The sequence below is a fragment of the Syngnathus leptorhynchus genome, chromosome 22, assembly GCF_054491065.1.
Source record: "Syngnathus leptorhynchus isolate UIUO chromosome 22, UIUO_Slep, whole genome shotgun sequence".
Lineage (NCBI taxonomy): Eukaryota > Metazoa > Chordata > Actinopteri > Syngnathiformes > Syngnathidae > Syngnathus > Syngnathus leptorhynchus.
This window is the reverse complement of record NC_141216.1, coordinates 3,378,929-3,396,652: the sequence shown is the minus strand read 5'-3', so window position 1 is coordinate 3,396,652 and position 17,724 is coordinate 3,378,929. Positions and strand designations below refer to the sequence as shown.

Genomic DNA, 17,724 nt, shown 5'->3' with positions numbered 1-17,724 from the left:
AGACACAAAATCATCAGTTTTGTCCAAGTTTTCTTTTTTGTTTTTTCAAGCTTGACTCGATGTGAATGGATGAAAAAGATGCTTTTTTTTTTTTTTTTGTTGATGTTCAAATGTGCTTTTTGCTTTTGTTTATCTCTTTGGGCACATTTCCGCTAAGCAGGACAGTTAAAGTAGAAGAGGAAGATAAATATAAAAAATCTTTTTGGGTGGGGCGGGGTCTTATCTTTCAAACACGGTCGACTCCAGTGATGTATTATTTTTCAATGATGCGCATAAAAGCCTTCGTCGTAATCTTCAAATGTGACCTCCCCTTTTAAGCACACTTGCAAGCCTTCCCTCTGTCGATTGACTTTGTCAAATACTCATCAAATTTGATGCCGGCAATAAAATACAGGGGAGAAATGTGACCTCTTAAATATAAAAACTCAAACTGTTCGGGTAATAAAAACAAAAGGCACACAAAATCGACCCTGTGCGTGTCTAAGCAGCTGAGTAAGACAGATTAAAAAAAAAAAAAAACAAAAAAACAGTATCACCAATGAAGCACTTTTTGACTTTTCACTCCACTTTATTCCTGTTGTTTTGACATCGTGGTGGTGCTGGTCCGATTATTCCTGCGCGTCACCCGCGATAAATCCCTGACACTCAACCAGAAGCAATCTTCATTCCCCACCAAAGATGAAAGCTCAAGCTAAAATGTTCATTGACGTGTAATGAGCCGCTAAAAGTCATTCGAGTGAGTAGATATCAGTGGAAAGGAGAGCGTGATGGAGGATATGGCACTCTTAACGGTCCATGATGAGCAGGCTAAGTAGCAAAAAAAAAAATAAAAAATCAGCATAGCAGGCAGAGCTAAAAATCAACACGAACGCAGATCATCAAGTCCAAAGAAGACGACGTTGCGCTAAAGTCGCTGGCACGCGTGCAAAAAACATATCATTCTAACCATCATCATCAAGTATTACAAAGAAAATGAGCTTTTTCCAGAAGAGCCGTAAAGAAAAAGCAATAAATAAGCTCCACACAAGTGTGAAAACATCCACTAAATTGTCATAATAAGGAAAAAAAAAAAGACAGTCACCATCTTCTGGTTGAGAAAAAGTCCGACAACGTAACAAATCTGTCCCAGCGTTCACTGCTTTATCTGCTCCGAGAGAACGCCGGCTCCCTCCTTAAAAAAAGAAGAAAAAAAATCCCCAAGCCTTAACGCCGCAGCTGACGTTCCGTCCCGGGCTCATCAAAGTCCACGCGAGTCCGCATAGACCGGGAGAGAGAATACCAAGAGCGGTGGAGGAATTTCACGGCCGTGGCGTGACGACGAACGCCACTCAGGCGATGGCCCTCCTGCAGAAACAAAGCTCAGACTCAGCATACTCGATGGGATTTAAGTCAAAAGCCATTTTCAAAGACTAGATTGCATGCACACCGCCCCCCCCCCCTCACCGGTCCAGGCCGATAAGCAGGCGGCTGCGCTCCTCCTCCTTCTGGCTCTCGTTCTTGAGGTCGGCGAAGACCTGCGTGAAGTAGTGTGGGTCCGAGTTGATCTGCAGCATCTTGGCGCTCATCAAGTCGATGATGGACAGGCAGCGGTCCCAGAAGGCTTCCTTGGAGCTCTCCACCAGGAAGGGCTTGAGCGGGTAGGAGATCTCGTTGCCCATGTAGGAGTAGGACAGGTAGAGGCAGGTGAGCAACACGGCTTGCAGCTCGTGCTCGCCGGCCACCTCGGAGGAGACCACGTCGCGGCACAGCATGTAGACGAAGACCACGTTGGCGGGCGTGATGAAACCCTGGTCCTGCCACCCCTGCAGCAGCAGGGAGCGGTCCACGCTGCGCAGCCACAGCACCGGCTCGGTGGGCGACAGATGCTTGAGGCGGTAGCAGCGCCGGCATAGGAAGTCGCCCAGGCAGCGCAGAAGCTCACTGGTGGACGCCTGCACGATCACCCGCTTGGGGGTCCCGGGGGCGGCGGCGACCACCGCCGGGGCCGGGGCCTTCTTGACCGAGGAGTTGTCGTTGGAGGCCTTGTTACTCGGAGTGCTCTGGTCCTGCGCGAAGGACGACAGGTTGGCGCACGACTGCGACTTCTTCAGGTTCTCGTTGTTCAGGTGGCTGACGTTGTTCTGGTAGGTCCCGTTGGGCTGCACCTTCTTGGAGCCCTTCTTCTTAGCCGACACGGCCACGATGCGCTTCCACGGCAATACGTTGATGAGCGAGTGGCGCTTCAGGCCCTTGTCCTTGGCGTTCTTGCTGTTCTTCACCGCCGTGTAGTGGCCCACCGTGGCCGGCCCATCCTCAAACAGGGCCGCCTTGCGGTAGCTGGGCGACAGGGAGAGCACGGTTCCCATGGCGACGGCGGCGAGGAGACGACGCAAGATCTCGGAAGGGGACGGCGAGCGCCCTGTCTTGTCGCTCGGTTTTTCACTCTGCGGATGGCGGCTGCCGGAAGCCAATCAGATCAATAATGAGACCAATCAAGGTGACCATACATTGCTTATACAGACCAAGCAGCTAGCCTAACCTTTCTCTGTATCATCTTGAGATGTTTACCACCCTACTACATTCAATGGCATCTAGAATCTTCCATCACATTGCTGTTCCTGTTAATACAGCTAGCTAACAGGGAAAAACGAATTGAGAATTGGCTTTATACATATATATTTCCATTCACTCCTATTTTTTTCTGTCCCTGAGGCTTATTAGCAGCAATGACTGGACTTTGCAGCAGCGCTGGAGTGATTCATTTAGAGACACACACACACACACACACGCACGCACGCGCACGCACGCGCACGCGCGCGCACGCGTGAATCTTGATAATGGAAGATAATCACACTCAACAATATACCATATGTTTTTCCTGACTGAGCCACAATGTAAAAATAACAAAAATAAAACACACCCTATTACGATAAATTCATATTTCAAAAGCACAACTGCATAATTAATGGCCAGTGACTGAATAGTGCACTATCACTAAAATGGACGCCTGGAATGTAAACAGCGCCCATAAGGTCCAGTTGGGTATTATTAGTATTGTATTAGATATGGGATATCATTTTCATGATTGTCTGTCGCTAATCAGTCTCACCGCAGTATGCCAAGCAATCCGAACCTTTAGTCCACCATTGTGCATCACTTCAGCACCGTGATCCGTGATAAAATTTATAATTTAAGCACCCAAAACCATGTATAAACCTTATTTAAACGAATTTTCAATGCTAATTCCGGTTTGCGGATGCTGTCCGTGGTCCTGAAGCTGAGCTCGCGCGTGGAAACGAGGCTATTTATAGCCACCACCGTGCAATTACACCCATACGAGTGAAAGGAGACATTCTTGCATCCTCACGTCAAAGAAAAAACCCCAGATACAATCCAGAGTAACATCCAAGCAAAAAGATGAATATGATGAAAATAAAGCTTACCAGCTCTCCGAATGACTGCGCAGCGACGACGACGAAGACGAGCGTCTTCCCCCTCATGAACGGAGATTGACGAGCATCTCCGTCCGTTTAAAAGCAGTTGTGAGAAGCAATAATCCTTAATGGTAAAATATTTGAAAAAAGGCAAAACACGAAGTGGATGCGCAGCGAGGATGCCGGATGAGGACGCGATCCTGCTGCTGCGAGCTGGCTGATGTGCAGTGTAGTGCGCTGTTGTGTTGTGCAGTGATGGCGCAAAGGCGGTGGTCCTCCTGAAGAGTGTCCACGCCACGCAGCCACTCGAAGAACGAGTGCATGCACGGAGCCCCGCAGGCGCGGTATAGAGTGCAACGTGCACCTGAACGCACCACCAAGCGTCCGGTGATTGGAGGACGTTGCCGTTTGACCCAATTTGAGGCACACTGACACTAATTTACCCGCCCCGAGGGCAAAATCAATAGGAAATGTGCTCATTTGGTGTTTTGACACACGTCTTATCTCCATGGCAAATATTGATTGTGAAGATACGGTCATAAAACATATTGCACTTGATCAACCACAAAAATAGAAAAAAAATGCTTTTGGTTTCTTTCTTGTAAGAATCTAAAATCTTAACCAAAACAAGCTGTCACTGCCACGAGGTGGTATTATTTTAATAACATGAGATATTACATTCAAATGTAGCGTCATTTTCACTTATGAATGCAATGAAATGCAGATTGTATCTATAACTAAAATGGCGTATTATTCAGCATCGTTCGTTTTTATTGTTATTGCCTTGAGTTAGTTAAGTCAATCTGGCTCGTGACTAGCAAAACATCTTTCTCCATAGAAATAAAAGGGGAAAATCTGTTCCAGGCACCACAATAAAACTACACATTTCTCGCCGAAATGTAAATAAGACATGAGAGAAAGGAAGGGCTTTGCCTAAAATGGAAGAAGGTGTGCCGAACTTGGCCACCCGGGGCAGTACAATAAAGGCATACAGATACAGTAAACATTGAAGAGAACTTCATTTCCCGACATGCACCCATTCCCATGACGTCACATCCTGCACGTACTTCTCATTCAGGTTACACTTTGAATAAGGAAGATGGCGGCTGCAGCAGTGGTCGAGTTTCAGAGAGCTCAGTCTCTCATTAGCACGGACCGCGACGCCTCCATCAACATTCTGCACTCGATAGGTACGAATCATGCTTTTATTTAGAGGCTGGGGGTGCCGCTTTGCCACATGGGGGGGCGTTTTCTTGCCGCTTTGTCGCTCGCGAACGGGGGCTAGTCGGGTAGCAGCGAGCCGGTTGTGCGGTGCTGACTCACTGTTGAGTGGGTGCTGGACGGACGTTAGCTCGTTAGCCGCTCTGCTAAGAGGCCTGACGTCTCACGCTAGTCGCGTTTTGTCTCTTTCTAAACATATTTATTTACTCATATCAACCTGCTCGTTGATATTTGTATATGTGCCATTCGATTATCGGTGTTGCAAAATTGCTAGCGACGTTAGCCTGTCGTCACCGCGACAGTGATTGGTGAGGATGTGACATGTTTTGTTGTTGTTTTTAAAGGTACAAAACGTTCCCCGCAATGACACGACAGCGCTTCGCCAACGTTTATTTCGGATAGTTTGGTGTGTGCGTGTTTTTAAAGCGTGTCCTCAGTCATGTGTAAACACCGGCGAGGTTGCCCTCAAATTGCCTTGTCACAGCAGCGGACTTCAGCTGTCATCGGGCTCACCTCGTGTTTCCACTCACATGGTGTACGCTAGTACAGATACTTGTCAAAAATAAGACGCAGGTCAAAGTGCAACAGTTATTGCATGGAAATCTGATGATGATAATGGAAAAATAATAATTAGTAACGGTTTGGCGTTGGCAGTGAGGCGAGACGTCCAAGAGAATGATGAAGAAGCGGTCAGGGTCAAAGAGCAGAGCATCCTGGAGCTGGGAACGCTGCTGGCCAAGACGGGACAGGCGGCAGGTGAACTTGGAAACTCCATCAATGCGTCATCAAATGCCTGTTTAACGAAACGCCCTGCCGTCCCCAGAACTCGGCGGCTTGCTGAAATTCGTGCGGCCGTTCCTGATCTCCATCAGCAAGGCCAAAGCGGCACGGCTGGTGCGCTCGCTGCTGGATTTGTTCCTGGACATGGAGGCAGCCACAGGTCAGGAAGTGGAGCTGTGTCTGGAATGTATCGAATGGGCCAAGACCGAGAAGAGGACCTTCTTGCGACAAGCCCTTGAGGTAAAGATAAACCAAAAAAAATGATTGCGACTGTACCTGGAAAAAATACTGTATCTTAGCTTCATTTGTGCGGATATTGATGTGATTCATGTTTTCTTCTCGTGCCTTCAGGCTCGACTGATCTCCCTCTATTTTGACACCAAGCGGTACCAGGAGGCCCTGGCGCTAGGTGGGGGCTTGCCTATTATCCGCCTTTTTTTTCCCATCATTCTGGTCGTACTTAACGGGCGCTGGCACGGGTCTTCCTGATTCTTTCCTCAGGCTCTCAGCTGCTGCTGGAGCTGAAGAAGATGGATGACAAGGCCCTGCTGGTGGAGGTGCAGTTGCTGGAGAGCAAGACGTACCACGCCCTTAGTAACCTGCCCAAGGCCCGCGCCGCGCTCACCTCGGCACGCACCACCGCCAACGCCATCTACTGTCCTCCCAAGCTGCAGGCGGCGCTGGACATGCAGTCAGGTGGGAACCCCTCTTTATTTATAAATCGCCCATCCTTGCGTTCTACATAGAACGTTTGTTGTGACGCGCCCAGGGATCATCCACGCGGCCGAGGAGAAGGACTGGAAGACGGCCTACTCTTACTTCTTCGAGGCCTTTGAGGGCTACGACTCCATCGACAGCCCGCGAGCCATCACCGCCCTCAAATACATGCTCCTCTGCAAGATTGTCCTCAGCTCGTACGCAGATGCTCAAACGTATCGGCGTCTCGCTCGTCCGGCTTTTAAATTTTCTTTTTTTTTTTTCTTCATTGCAGACCAGAGGAGGTCCAATCTCTGATCAGCGGGAAACTGGGCCTACGATACACCGGGCGCCAGGTAGGCTTCTTCCGCTCATCCAGATTCATTTTTTTGTTGTTGAAACCAACGCGTCAGTTGTCACTTTCCCTTCTTGCAGACAGACGCATTGAAATGTGTGGCCCAGGCCAGCAAGAACAGATCATTAGCAGACTTTGAAAAGGTATCAAAAGTCTTGGGTCGCTCCACTCGTGTCCCACGTGAGTTGTTGCTGCGATTTACGCCCCATCCCCTCCCGCAGGCCCTCACAGAGTACAGAGCGGAGCTGAGGGACGACCCCATCATCAACACGCACCTGGCCAAGCTGTACGACAACCTGCTGGAACAGAACCTCATCCGAGTCATCGAGCCTTTCTCCAGAGTTCAGGTGAGCCGCCACATAGAATTGTGTGGAGGATTTTTTTTTTTTTTTTTCAAGCAGTTTTATTATATGCTTTTCCTTCTTTTTTTTTCTTCCAGATAGAACACGTATCATCTCTTATCAAACTCTCAAAGGTAAGGTGACTTAAATCTACCAGCAGCAGTTAAATTCTTGACTGATTCATGATTCATCTTTTTTTTTTTTACAGGGTGATGTAGAGCGCAAGCTGTCACAGATGATTCTGGATAAAAAGTTTCACGGTAAGGTCACAGTTATTAGGTTTGGTTAATGAATTGACACGAGCGACAAAATTCAATCAAAATGTTTTCCATCAGGCTACAACACTCACCAAACGGATTATGTGCAATTGTTGACTGTTTTGTTTGTGTGGACCGGGCGCCCTCAGGAATCCTGGACCAGGGCGAAGGAGTGCTGATCATCTTCGAGGAGCCGCCCGTGGACAAAACGTACGAAGCTGCCTTGGAAACCATTCAGAACATGAGCAAAGTGGTCGATTCACTTTACAACAAAGCCAAGAAGCTGACATAGGTGAGCCACGTGTTTAAAAGCAATACTTTACATATATCTGGCGGCAATCAAGTAGATGCTGAGTGTCTTTTTCCCATCTGTCTTCAGAGCAGGCTTGCGGCCGTGACTTGGAGGGAAGCGTGTGTGTGTGTTTTTGAGCAGCTTATGTAACATTTGAAGACGGGGATAAGGAAGAAGATGACTCGAGTGCGGCAAACAGGATCCCCACCACCACCACCACCATCCATCAGACACACCTCACCTCTCTCCCTCAATGGACAGTATCACATTCGTGTGTTGGTTTTTTTTTTTCCCCCCTGGCCCTATTTTATTTTGATATTTCGTTTAAACTCAGCGGCCAAGCCAGGCCATCAGGGAATCTTATTGTACAACCACAATAAAAATATTTAAAAGAAGAACAGTGCATAACACTTGAACCTCTTCAAGCTCTTCTCCAAAGAGCAGAAACAACAGGTTTTTTTTTCCCCCCCTCCCCGTTCCTTATTGTTCATGTTCTTTGTGGCTTTCAGAAGCACACTTGACTTTTTGGGGAAGGTTGCAATACTCAATTTTGGTTTTACCCCCCTCATTCATATCATTGCCAACAGTTTCAATCCCCGCTGTATTTCAGAAATGTATTAAACTCACTATATTTGCTTTTGGTTTTGTGTTTTTGTAAAAAAACAAACAAAAAAAAGAATGGTTGCCACATGCCTGCCCCCAACCGTGAATGCTCATGTATGTTTATAGAAGAGGCGAGAGGAAATTTCACCACGAGTGCCATGTTCTCTGGCGCTTGTCTGCCTCTTGTTGGGTTGCACCGTATAAAGTCCCATCAGGCCAAAACTTTTTTTTTTTTTTTTTGCCTCTCAGCATCCCCGACTCTGCTCTTCTCCATTGTTAGTTTCTAGCATTACCGTGATATGCTAGTAACCAAACAATTTGTATGTTTTTTTGTTGTTTTGTTTTTCTCTTACAAAGACATTTTCGAAATAAATATTTTGTATTTTAAAGATATTTCTCCTGCCTCTTTAAATTTCATGGAATATATTGGCAACTCTTGTCTTAAAAAAAACCCAAAAAACTAAAGGTCATTGTTAAATATTTATGAGTTTATTAAACAATAAAATGCATTCGGGGAAACAGTATAAGTGCATGTGGATACTTAAAATGATAAAAACTGCCATGAAAAAATAAAAAAGTTGTTTACTGTTCCCCATGACGTCAGGAGTACGTGTTAGACACGTGACCGCAAAGATCTCGGCTCATCTCGCGATATGTAGCCGCCGTCGCTTGCTCTGTCAGCGGAAGACACACTTTCCTTGCACTTATTCGTCGTAAACAAAATCTCAACACAAAGATGACGACGAGGGTAAGCATATCTCAAATAAACAGTTACCGAATTAGCGCACAAATGTTACAAACGGGGGAGGTTTAAAAAAAAATGGAAGACTGGAATGGCTGTGGTGGCAAGAAACACTTGTCATTCAAAAGTCGAAAGTGGCAATTTTTGTTTTGTCTGCCTCAAAAGAAGCTTGCTAGCCTGATAACGTCAGCAAACATTTTCAATTTCTGCTGCTACGTATATACCTTGTGTTTCAATTTGGTATACTTTGCTTGTGAAACCATCATTCTTTGTGTTGAGTCTCAACATTAAACATCTAATATTCTTTCGGATCATTATGAGACGTTTGTCGAGTTTTGGTTGGTATATTGAATCGCCGGCAAGAATTAACTTCCGGTTTGATTGGCGAAACGCATGACGTCACTACTAAGCATCATTAACTCAACTTTAGTAGTCAACTAAACTTTTGAAAGTTATTTTTACAAATCTTTTGTCAGCTGATGCAAGCGGCGAGATGCCCGACGGACAAATTGTCCCTCACCAACTGTGCCGTCGTCAACGAGAAGGAGCCACAGTTGGAGCAGTGAGTTCTTATTGCTAGACTTATGTCCGATCCTTTAACCAAATCATGATGACCATTGAGACAGTGAACATTCTCTTTCTGTTGACTTCCTCTCAGACACGTGACTGTGCGCAACCTCACCCACAAGTACGTGTTCACCTTGAAGACGCACCCCAGCGTCAACTTGGGCAGCATCGCCTTCAGTCTCCCACAGGTACGGTCCAATCAAACTGTGTGTGCCGACTCTTGCTCATAACAAAGTGCTTTCTCTTCCTTCTAACGTGGCCTCCTCTTGGGCTGTCTCTAACCCTGGCTGCTGCTTCTTCACCAGCCCACAGGTACTCTCTAACCCTCTCTTCCTTCTATTCTTCTTCTGCCGAACTTGAAATCTGCTTTCCAAGCTGTTCACATGTCAGTATTGTGACTTAAAAGCAATGAAAGTCCATCTTGTTCTGTGTTTTTCCCCATCATACAGAGAAAATGGGCCGGACTGTCTATCGGACAAGAAGTAGAAGGTGAGTGAAAAAGACGTGCGTATCTTGGCCACTTGAGGGCAGTATAACACAGTCATACAATACAAAAAAAGAAAATCAAGTTTTCCTGCTGTATCGTTTGTCCTCGTTGCTTTCCTTAATAATCCCTAATAACGAACTTCCAATAAGCAAAATTGTATCTTTCACGCAGTCTCCAACTACACGTTTGACAAGTCCAAGCAATGCATCGACTCCATGACGGTGGAAATTGACTTCCTGCAGAAGAAGAACGCCGACAGCAATCCTTACGACTCGGACGTGATGGCCACCGACTTTCTTCAGCAGTTTAACCAGCAGGCCTTCACCGCGGGACAGCAGGTACCAGACGTTTGTCCGTGACACTCACTGAAATATATTGATCATTTTGTGTGACTGATTAGGTTTTTTTGTTCTTTTCTTAAAAAGTTTGTGTTTAAATTTGGCGATAAGCCATTTGATGTGCTGGTGAAAGATATGGAAGGTATGGACCCTAGCATCCTCAAGGGTGACCAGACCTCGCTTAAAAAACCAAAGGTGTGTCCTTTTTTACCCCCCCCCCCACCCTTAATTTCTTGATGCCTTCACAATGTTCCCAGCGTCACATTATCAATAATCACAATGCATCTTTCCCCTCAGATTTCGATTGGCTTGTTGCTGCCAAACAGTCAGGTGATCTTTGAGAAAGCCGAGAGTTCGTCCATGACGCTGATTGGTGGGCTATCGCTTTTGCCATTTGTACACTCAGCTACAAATTAATTTTTTATGTCATACAATAATGAGGGAGGAAGGAATAAGTGGAAGGAATGACAATTCCCTACATTGCCACAAGGGGGCGCCAAATTTACATGTAGACTTTTCCCAGAACAAACACCACAAATATCTCAATAATAAATGTTTATGCAACTGCTTCACAGGGAAATCCAAAACCAGAGGGTCTCACCAATCCATCATCAGTCCTGACTGGAACTTTGAGAAGATGGGCATCGGAGGCCTCGATAAGGAGTTTTCCGACATCTTCCGACGAGCTTTCGCCTCGCGTGTTTTCCCTCCAGATATCGTGGAACAGATGGGTGAGTTTCTTTTTTTAGCGCCACCTGTTGCTCGGGCATATACATGACAGGTAAAATAACAGTGCATGTGTGGGCAGACTTGAAAAAATAGTTTATGTAAATGATTTGAGCAAGAGTAACTTCTGTCAGCACCGGATTATGATGTCAACGATGTGTATAAATCCTTAAATCCAAATGAGGGGCGAAGACACCTTTGAGGGCGGATGTGTCATAATGTCGTAATTGGCGAGTTGCACGCAGGCTCGCGTCTGGCGGCTGCTGTCACATGATTCACAACTTTTTTTTTTTTTTTACTCCTCCGCCTCTCTTCCTGACACATCAGTCCCGATCCTCAGGCTTGTCAGGACCCGTTCTAAAGAGAATTTTTTTGTCAGTGAACCCTCGCCGATTTGCTAATTGGCTTTAGTTTTAACTTGAGTTTTTTTGTGGTGGGTCTTGGTCCCTTTTCGCCGAGTGTGCACACACATTCACACACACACACACACACACACACACACACACACACACACACACACACACACACACACACACACACACACACTGCTGCTGCTGACCTTTAGCCAAGCGCCAGTGCGCAAGAGTCTGCCTTTGGCTGTGTCCAGCTGGCCGCCGCGATGAGATGTTAAACCCTGATAGCGTGTCCCGCTAAAGGTAAAGGTCTAATTGGCCTGCATGAGTAGGACAGGTGCTGACAGCAGAAGGAAGGCCTGGCGGGGGACGTCTGCAGCATTTTGGGCGCGAGTACGAGGGAGTTTGACTCCCCGCCGAGGTCACCCGGGCTTTGGCGCCAAAGACCACTTTCCACCTGGCCGCTCCTCGCCTCCCTCCCTCTGCGGGTGCAAATGGCAGCTCAGATGTTTATCAGCGGGCCTCTCAATTAGCCCAAATGTCACGGCGCAGGTGCAAATGGCCGCCCATGAAAGCCACACTGTCCGCCGAGGCCGACGTCACTCGAGTGTGTTGTGAAATGAACCTATCTTAAAATTTGACTTATGGTTGAGATATGGACTCTCCCTTCTCGTGGGTGCAGGCTGCAAGCACGTGAAAGGCATCCTGCTCTACGGCCCGCCGGGCTGCGGCAAGACCCTGATGGCGCGGCAGATCGGCAAGATGCTCAACGCTCGCGAGCCCAAGATCGTCAACGGCCCCGAGATCCTCAACAAGTACGTGGGCGAGTCGGAGGCCAACGTGCGCAAGCTGTTTGCCGACGCCGAGGAGGAGCAGAAGAGGGTGAGACCTCCATCCACTTTCTCCTCTGCTTTTCACACATGCATTGACGTCAGTTCCCTCCAAACACGTAAGAAATCATTTCTCTCGGAGTGGACAGATCTGCCCTTTCGGCGGAGGGTGATGATGATCACTTCTCAGCGTGGCGTGCAAGTGGAGGGGTCGGGCAGGCGGTGGTCCGTTTGGATAGCGGGTCATTCGCCTGGAAACTCAGTCTTCACCACCTAATGAGGCACTTCGCCCTCACGCACGCATTCGCAGCTGCTTTAAATGCTGCTCTGACAGGTGTGCGGACGGCGAGGGGGGGGGGGGGGACCCTCGGCTTGTTGACTCTCTCCAGTAATGACGAAGGATGATAGAAGCGTGACTTTGACTTTTTTCGAATTTTCTTGCCGACTTTACCAAAGCAGTCGAATTTGAAGTGATGCCTACAAAATGTTTACAAAATGCTTCTCCACTTATGTCGATCATGTCAAACTTTACATTAAAAAATGTCGTTAGCTGGGCGCCAACAGCGGCCTGCACATCATCATCTTGGATGAGATCGACGCCATCTGCAAGCAGCGAGGGAGCATGGCGGGCAGCACGGGCGTGCACGACACGGTGGTCAACCAGCTGCTCTCTAAGATGGACGGCGTGGAGCAGCTCAACAACATCCTAGTCATTGGTAAAAACATCAACACTTCATGTAAAAAGTATTGCTTTAGCGCCATCTTGTGGTGGGGTGGGTTAGGCTTTTTATTATTATTACTATTATTATTATTATCTATTACAAGCTGTACTGCATCTGACTGGTCCATGGCCTCCCCAGGTATGACCAACAGGCCAGACCTGATCGACGAGGCTTTGCTGCGACCTGGAAGGCTGGAAGTCAAGATGGAGATCGGTAAGAGCGCGGAGGGATGACGCTCAGCTGGGCTGGGCTGGCCATGATCGCGCCCGCTTCCCTCTTTCAGGCTTGCCCGATGAGAAGGGTCGCCTTCAGATCCTCAACATCCACACGGCAAAGATGCGGCAGTTCAAGCTGATGGCCGGCGACGTGGACGTCAAGGAGCTGGCGGCGGAGACCAAAAACTACAGCGGGGCCGAGCTGGAGGGCCTGGTCAGGGCGGCGCAGTCCACCGCCATGAACAGACACATCAAGGTCAGCTACCAGACATTGAGGCTCGAACGAGCTGTCCTAGTTTCGTTTAAAGACAAAAGAAGACGTACAAGAATAAGATTAAAAAAAAAAAAAATTTGAATTATTTGTAGGGTAACAGTTTGAATGTATGAATTATTGTGTGCTGTGTGTGTGTGTGTTATCCTGAGAAAATGTCTCCCAATCATTCTAAAGTTCAAGTCTACACAGCTGACAAAACACTTGCACACACACAGCGCAGCAGATATTAGCGGGCGTTGACGTACGACGGACGAGACGTCTGGTGCCCCGTGTGAGCTCATATTCATCGCCTGGGTCTTCTCCGGCTGACCTTTGTGTAGTTGTGTGCTGGTAATGTGCACATCTCACTAGTGTGTGCGTGTGTGTGCTTGCTAGGCTAGCAACACGGTGGAGGTCAACATTGATACGGCAGAGAAGCTGCAAGTCAGCAGGATGGACTTCATGGCCTCGCTGAACAACGACATCAAACCTGTAAGTTGGAGGTTTCAAATCAGTTGACAACAGTGGTACAAATACTTGACTGCTTAGTTTGAATCTTCACAAGACATTTAAAAGCAAAGTCAAGGAATCCAAAAGTGTGCCGACTCGTCCGCAGGCGTTCGGCACCAACCAGGAGGACTACGGCAGCTACATCATGAACGGCATCGTCCGCTGGGGCGACCCGGTGTCGGCCGTGCTGGAGGACGGCGAGCTGCTGGTGCAGCAGACCAAGAACAGCGAACACACGCCGCTGGTGTCCGTGCTGCTGGAGGGTAAGGCAACACGCTCGCGTTCAGCTTGGACCCGTGACGGACGTCTATTGGGATTTGATCACGCAGGTCCGCCAAACAGCGGAAAGACGGCGTTGGCGGCTAAGATCGCCGAAGACTCGCAGTTCCCTTTCATCAAGATCTGCTCGCCTGACAAGATGATTGGACATTCGGAGATCGCCAAATGCCAGGCCATTAAAAAGGTGACTTCATTTGCATTCATTTCCCGGTGCAAATGTGTCTTACGGATTCTGAATTCTCCGCCGTCGCCAGATATTCGAGGACGCCTACAAGTCTCAGCTGAGCTGCGTGGTGGTGGACGACATCGAGCGCTTGCTGGGTACGCGGACGGCCATCGAGGCCTTTCGTGACATCCCACTTTTCTTTTTCACGCCGTCTCTCTTCTGCCGAGTTCAGACTACGTGCCCATCGGCCCTCGCTTCTCCAACCTGGTGCTGCAGGCTCTGCTGGTCCTCCTCAAGAAGCCTCCTCCCAAGGTAACGCTTCCGTCGGCGGCAGAGAGAGGGCAGCAGATCGCACGTGCGGCCCGGCCCGCCCCCGGCCCGGCCCAGCTGCGAGTGGCATGAGAGCCGCGGTTGTGCGAGGGGACGCTTGTTAGTGTTTGTTGTGCTCGGAGTGAATGGCGCGGCCGAGAGCCGTCCCTCGCTCTGGCTGCGCCCGCGGCCGCTTGCAGGCTTTGCCAATAAGCGAACGGCGCTCTGTATAGCCGCATGTGCATGAGAAGCGCCGGGCCCAGCGGGGCGCCGGGGGCCGGGGCGACACGGAGGAGAATGGCCTCTGTGAGAGATCCGGGACCTGGCAGCGCCGCCGCCTGTGTGGCACCTCATCTGCATGCAGCGTGGCAACCCCCCACGCCGCGGGGGTGCGGCCGGCGGCCATAATCCCCCTGTCTGCTCGCCACTCTCCTGCCGCTCCTTCTGCTGGTCCTCCTCCAGCTCGCCGGCTTAGCGCAGCGACAATTATTTTCTTTCTTCTCGCCTCATGTTTGTCTGTCGTCCTCGCGTCGTTCGCCCTCGCTCGCCCGTCTCCTCCGCTCTGCTTCACACGTCCGTCACGCCGACGTTTTGCTCTGCGGCGCCAACGCTTCAAATATCACCTTCAAGCTTATTCCGATTTACCAATTGAAATGACTTTTAATTGTTCCAGACCGCCCCAAAAATCATCCACACGTGTTTTTGGTTTTAATAAAGAAAAATAGCCCCGTGTTTTATGAAGCAAAATGAAAGAGTAAAAATGGACGATGCAACAATATGAAAAATATTCAACTGTCTTTTCAGGGCCGCAAATTGCTGATCATAGGCACCAGCAGTCGCAAAGATGTCCTCCAGGAAATGGAGATGCTCAACGCTTTCAGCACCACCGTCCACGTTCCCAACATCTCCGGCGGCGAGCAGCTGGTCGAGGCCCTGGAGGTAACACACACACACACGAACATATTAAGACTCGTGGCTGAGATGTTTGTTCTTCTCAAGCTGCTGGGAAGCTTCCAGGAGAAGGAGAGGGCGGCCATCGCCAACGCCGTCAAGGGCCAGCGCCTCTGGATCGGCATCAAGAAGTTAATCATCCTCATTGAAATGGCCGCACAGGTACGAGAGCGAACGCGAGCGTGAACGAGATTTCATTCAAATCCCCAAAAGAGTTTTTAATTGCATTTTTCACGATACAGCTGTTGGTGGTGGAAAAAGTGTTGAATTGATTTGTCTTGGTCTCATTTTTTATGTCACAAAAATCTGGCATTTGTAAAGGGGTGTGTAGACTTTTTATATTGACTGTGCATACACGTTTGGCTCTTGAGCGGTATTGAATTATAGTCGATAAAAGATGATTGCGATAAAGTCAGTGGCGGCAAGTCGCGCGCCAAGGACTTGGGCGTCCCACCCTCTGCGCTCGAAAGCGCTCGCCGTCGTGTTCTCCGGGCGTTCGTCCTCCACATCTGGTCGCCAGAGCGTCGTCCTCGCCGCCGCCGCTCACAAACCGCCATGTGTTGAGTCCAATGAAAAATGTGCGCGGCTTTGCCTAATGATTTGTTGCGAACGCTTCTCGGTCACCACTTCCAGTACGCTCAACGTCCAAGTGGCGCTCACGTGTCCTGACTCACGGGGACACTTTCCCAAAAGTCCCCGAGTCTCCCGCGGCGTCTTCGAACGGGGCAGGTTGAACCAACATATGACTTTAATTCACGCGGCCCCCTCCCGGAGGTTTGTCATATGGCCCGCAGGGGCTCGCGGTTTGGCCTTCTCGTCGTGTTTTGATTCGTTGTTTTTTTTTTTTTCTCGAACATTCCTTTATAAATTATTCAATTTTGGTTTGACTCCAAGGATTTGCAACGCTCTAAAAGTGTAGACCCCAAAAAGTTTGAGAACTCAGGTGTGCCGGGACTCGCCGAGAACATTTGATTTTACGTCGCCACGGCAACGAGCGCTTCCTCGTGCAATTTTGGGATGGACGAGCGACTCCGCGTCGTTGAGGATCGATGGCGACGGTAAGTTGCTTACTTTTTTTCTTCTCTTGTGTGCTTTGTAGATGGACGCCCACTACAGAGTTAGCAAGTTCTTGAGTCTGCTGCGAGATGAGGGACCGTAAGTGTTTGGGCTCGGGGCGAGCTCAGGGGCGCGAAGCACTAAAGCAGGCAACGTTCAGTCTGACTCTGCTTGTAAAATTCCAGGAAGATGGATTCTTTGTGTAGAGGGAATAAACCCCAAAAAAATGGGAGGGGGGGGGAGCAGTGAGACAGAAATAGAATGACTCGCTTTGACACATTTTCAGAAATAGGCAGATAACAAGAGATTTTCCTTGAATTCCTTTGGGATTGATTTGACGTCGACTGTACAAAACTTGCTTTGTGATCTCGGCCCTTGAATTCAAACGTCGTAATTGTTTTGAATCCTCGCATGACCGGCCATGTTGTCCTCATTTCTTTTTTTAGACTGGGTTCCTTTGTGCCAATGTAGAGAAGCCACAAAATCAACAGGTAAGAAAGCCCAAAAACTTTTCAATTTTGCACTGAATGATTTGTAGTCTTGTTGTTACTGACACAATGATGGTGACTCAGATAAGAGTGAACTTGTTTTTGCCTCTAGATAAAGACCAACGTCCTCCTGTCTTGACGTGTCCCTCACACGCCACCAAAAAAACATTTTGTGGAAGAACGATGTGGACTAGATCTGTGTATATTGTAATTGTTGATGATCAGTGAGCTTTTTTTTTTATGGAAAGACAGAAGACATTTGTGCTCCAGATCATTCCGCACGCCTCAATGTCTTATGCTGTTGACTTACCTTTTTATTTCAGGAATAAATTAATCATCTAACTAAAACAGTGTTTTGTCTTTTTTTCCCCCCAAAGTATTTCAAAAGTATGAGTGAGAGTCACTGAGATGCAAAAAAAACCAAAAAACTCCAAAACAGCGTTGTCGTTCAAATATATAATCTTGGTTCAGTCATACATATATATACATTGTATAATAAATAATATTTATAAAAACATAACATTTACGATTATAAAATCAAGAGGGAATTATTCACTTTTACAACATTTGTACAAAACTTTGGATATAGCGGGTGGTAAAGGAAACCTGTGTGTGGGAAGATGCTAAGCTAAGCTAGCGCACGTGTCAGCTACATTTGCTCCACTATGTTGAATACATGTCTGCAAATCTTGCAGCCCTCCCCTTTTGCAAAAGAAAAAAAAAAACATCATTCTTGTGCTTTTGCCTTTTTGCGGCCCGATTGCGGCAGGATCT

The 17,724-nt window shown here is 48.1% G+C and overlaps 3 protein-coding genes across 4 annotated transcripts; 2 read left to right on the top strand and 1 right to left on the bottom strand.

The window, feature by feature from the left end:
- Positions 1-1,439: 1,439 nt before the first annotated feature.
- Positions 1,440-3,484, bottom strand: cdk5r1b (cyclin dependent kinase 5, regulatory subunit 1b (p35)). The gene is made up of 2 exons (XM_085903553.1): positions 3,423-3,484; positions 1,440-2,436 (listed from the first exon to the last, which is right to left on the bottom strand). The coding sequence occupies exon 2, from the start codon at positions 2,343-2,345 to the stop codon at positions 1,440-1,442; it is 906 nt and encodes a 301-aa protein (XP_085759679.1). The 5' UTR covers positions 2,346-2,436; positions 3,423-3,484.
- A 970-nt stretch (positions 3,485-4,454) lies between these two features.
- On the top strand, positions 4,455-7,991 carry psmd11b (proteasome 26S subunit, non-ATPase 11b). Of its 2 annotated transcripts, none has more exons than XM_085904523.1 (13): positions 4,455-4,603; positions 5,289-5,390; positions 5,458-5,654; positions 5,766-5,823; positions 5,916-6,110; positions 6,184-6,328; positions 6,406-6,466; positions 6,546-6,608; positions 6,687-6,812; positions 6,905-6,940; positions 7,015-7,066; positions 7,213-7,355; positions 7,448-7,991. In XM_085904523.1, exons 1-12 carry the CDS (start codon positions 4,513-4,515, stop codon positions 7,353-7,355), a joined length of 1,269 nt encoding a protein of 422 aa, XP_085760649.1. In that variant the 5' UTR covers positions 4,455-4,512; the 3' UTR covers positions 7,448-7,991. The 2 variants fall into 2 exon arrangements, with proteins under 2 accessions (XP_085760649.1, XP_085760648.1); XM_085904522.1 differs by having other exon boundaries at positions 7,443-7,991.
- A 598-nt stretch (positions 7,992-8,589) lies between these two features.
- LOC147039372 (vesicle-fusing ATPase-like) lies at positions 8,590-17,396 on the top strand. Its single transcript, XM_085904478.1, has 22 exons — positions 8,590-8,706; positions 9,177-9,262; positions 9,359-9,455; positions 9,717-9,756; positions 9,926-10,092; positions 10,180-10,287; positions 10,390-10,465; positions 10,668-10,823; positions 11,854-12,053; positions 12,552-12,717; positions 12,862-12,936; positions 13,007-13,194; positions 13,588-13,683; positions 13,808-13,964; positions 14,031-14,164; positions 14,235-14,301; positions 14,379-14,458; positions 15,260-15,394; positions 15,455-15,568; positions 16,506-16,561; positions 16,909-16,953; positions 17,063-17,396. Exons 1-21 carry the CDS (start codon positions 8,695-8,697, stop codon positions 16,931-16,933), a joined length of 2,235 nt encoding a protein of 744 aa, XP_085760604.1. The 5' UTR covers positions 8,590-8,694; the 3' UTR covers positions 16,934-16,953; positions 17,063-17,396.
- The last annotated feature ends 328 nt before the right edge of the window (positions 17,397-17,724 follow it).

Excerpts from the sequence above, each read along its gene's own strand:
- cdk5r1b (XM_085903553.1), bottom strand. The coding sequence starts at position 2,345 with ATGGGAACCGTGCTCTCCCTGTCGCCCAGCTACCGCAAGGCGGCCCTG.
- psmd11b (XM_085904523.1), top strand. The coding sequence starts at position 4,513 with ATGGCGGCTGCAGCAGTGGTCGAGTTTCAGAGAGCTCAGTCTCTCATT. Across the intron at positions 6,329-6,405 it reads TGCAAGATTGTCCTCAGCTC|ACCAGAGGAGGTCCAATCTC; the intron begins GTACGCAGATGC and ends TCTTCATTGCAG. Across the intron at positions 7,067-7,212 it reads TCTGGATAAAAAGTTTCACG|GAATCCTGGACCAGGGCGAA; the intron begins GTAAGGTCACAG and ends GGGCGCCCTCAG.
- LOC147039372 (XM_085904478.1), top strand. Across the intron at positions 14,459-15,259 it reads TCAAGAAGCCTCCTCCCAAG|GGCCGCAAATTGCTGATCAT; the intron begins GTAACGCTTCCG and ends CTGTCTTTTCAG. Across the intron at positions 15,395-15,454 it reads AGCTGGTCGAGGCCCTGGAG|CTGCTGGGAAGCTTCCAGGA; the intron begins GTAACACACACA and ends GTTCTTCTCAAG.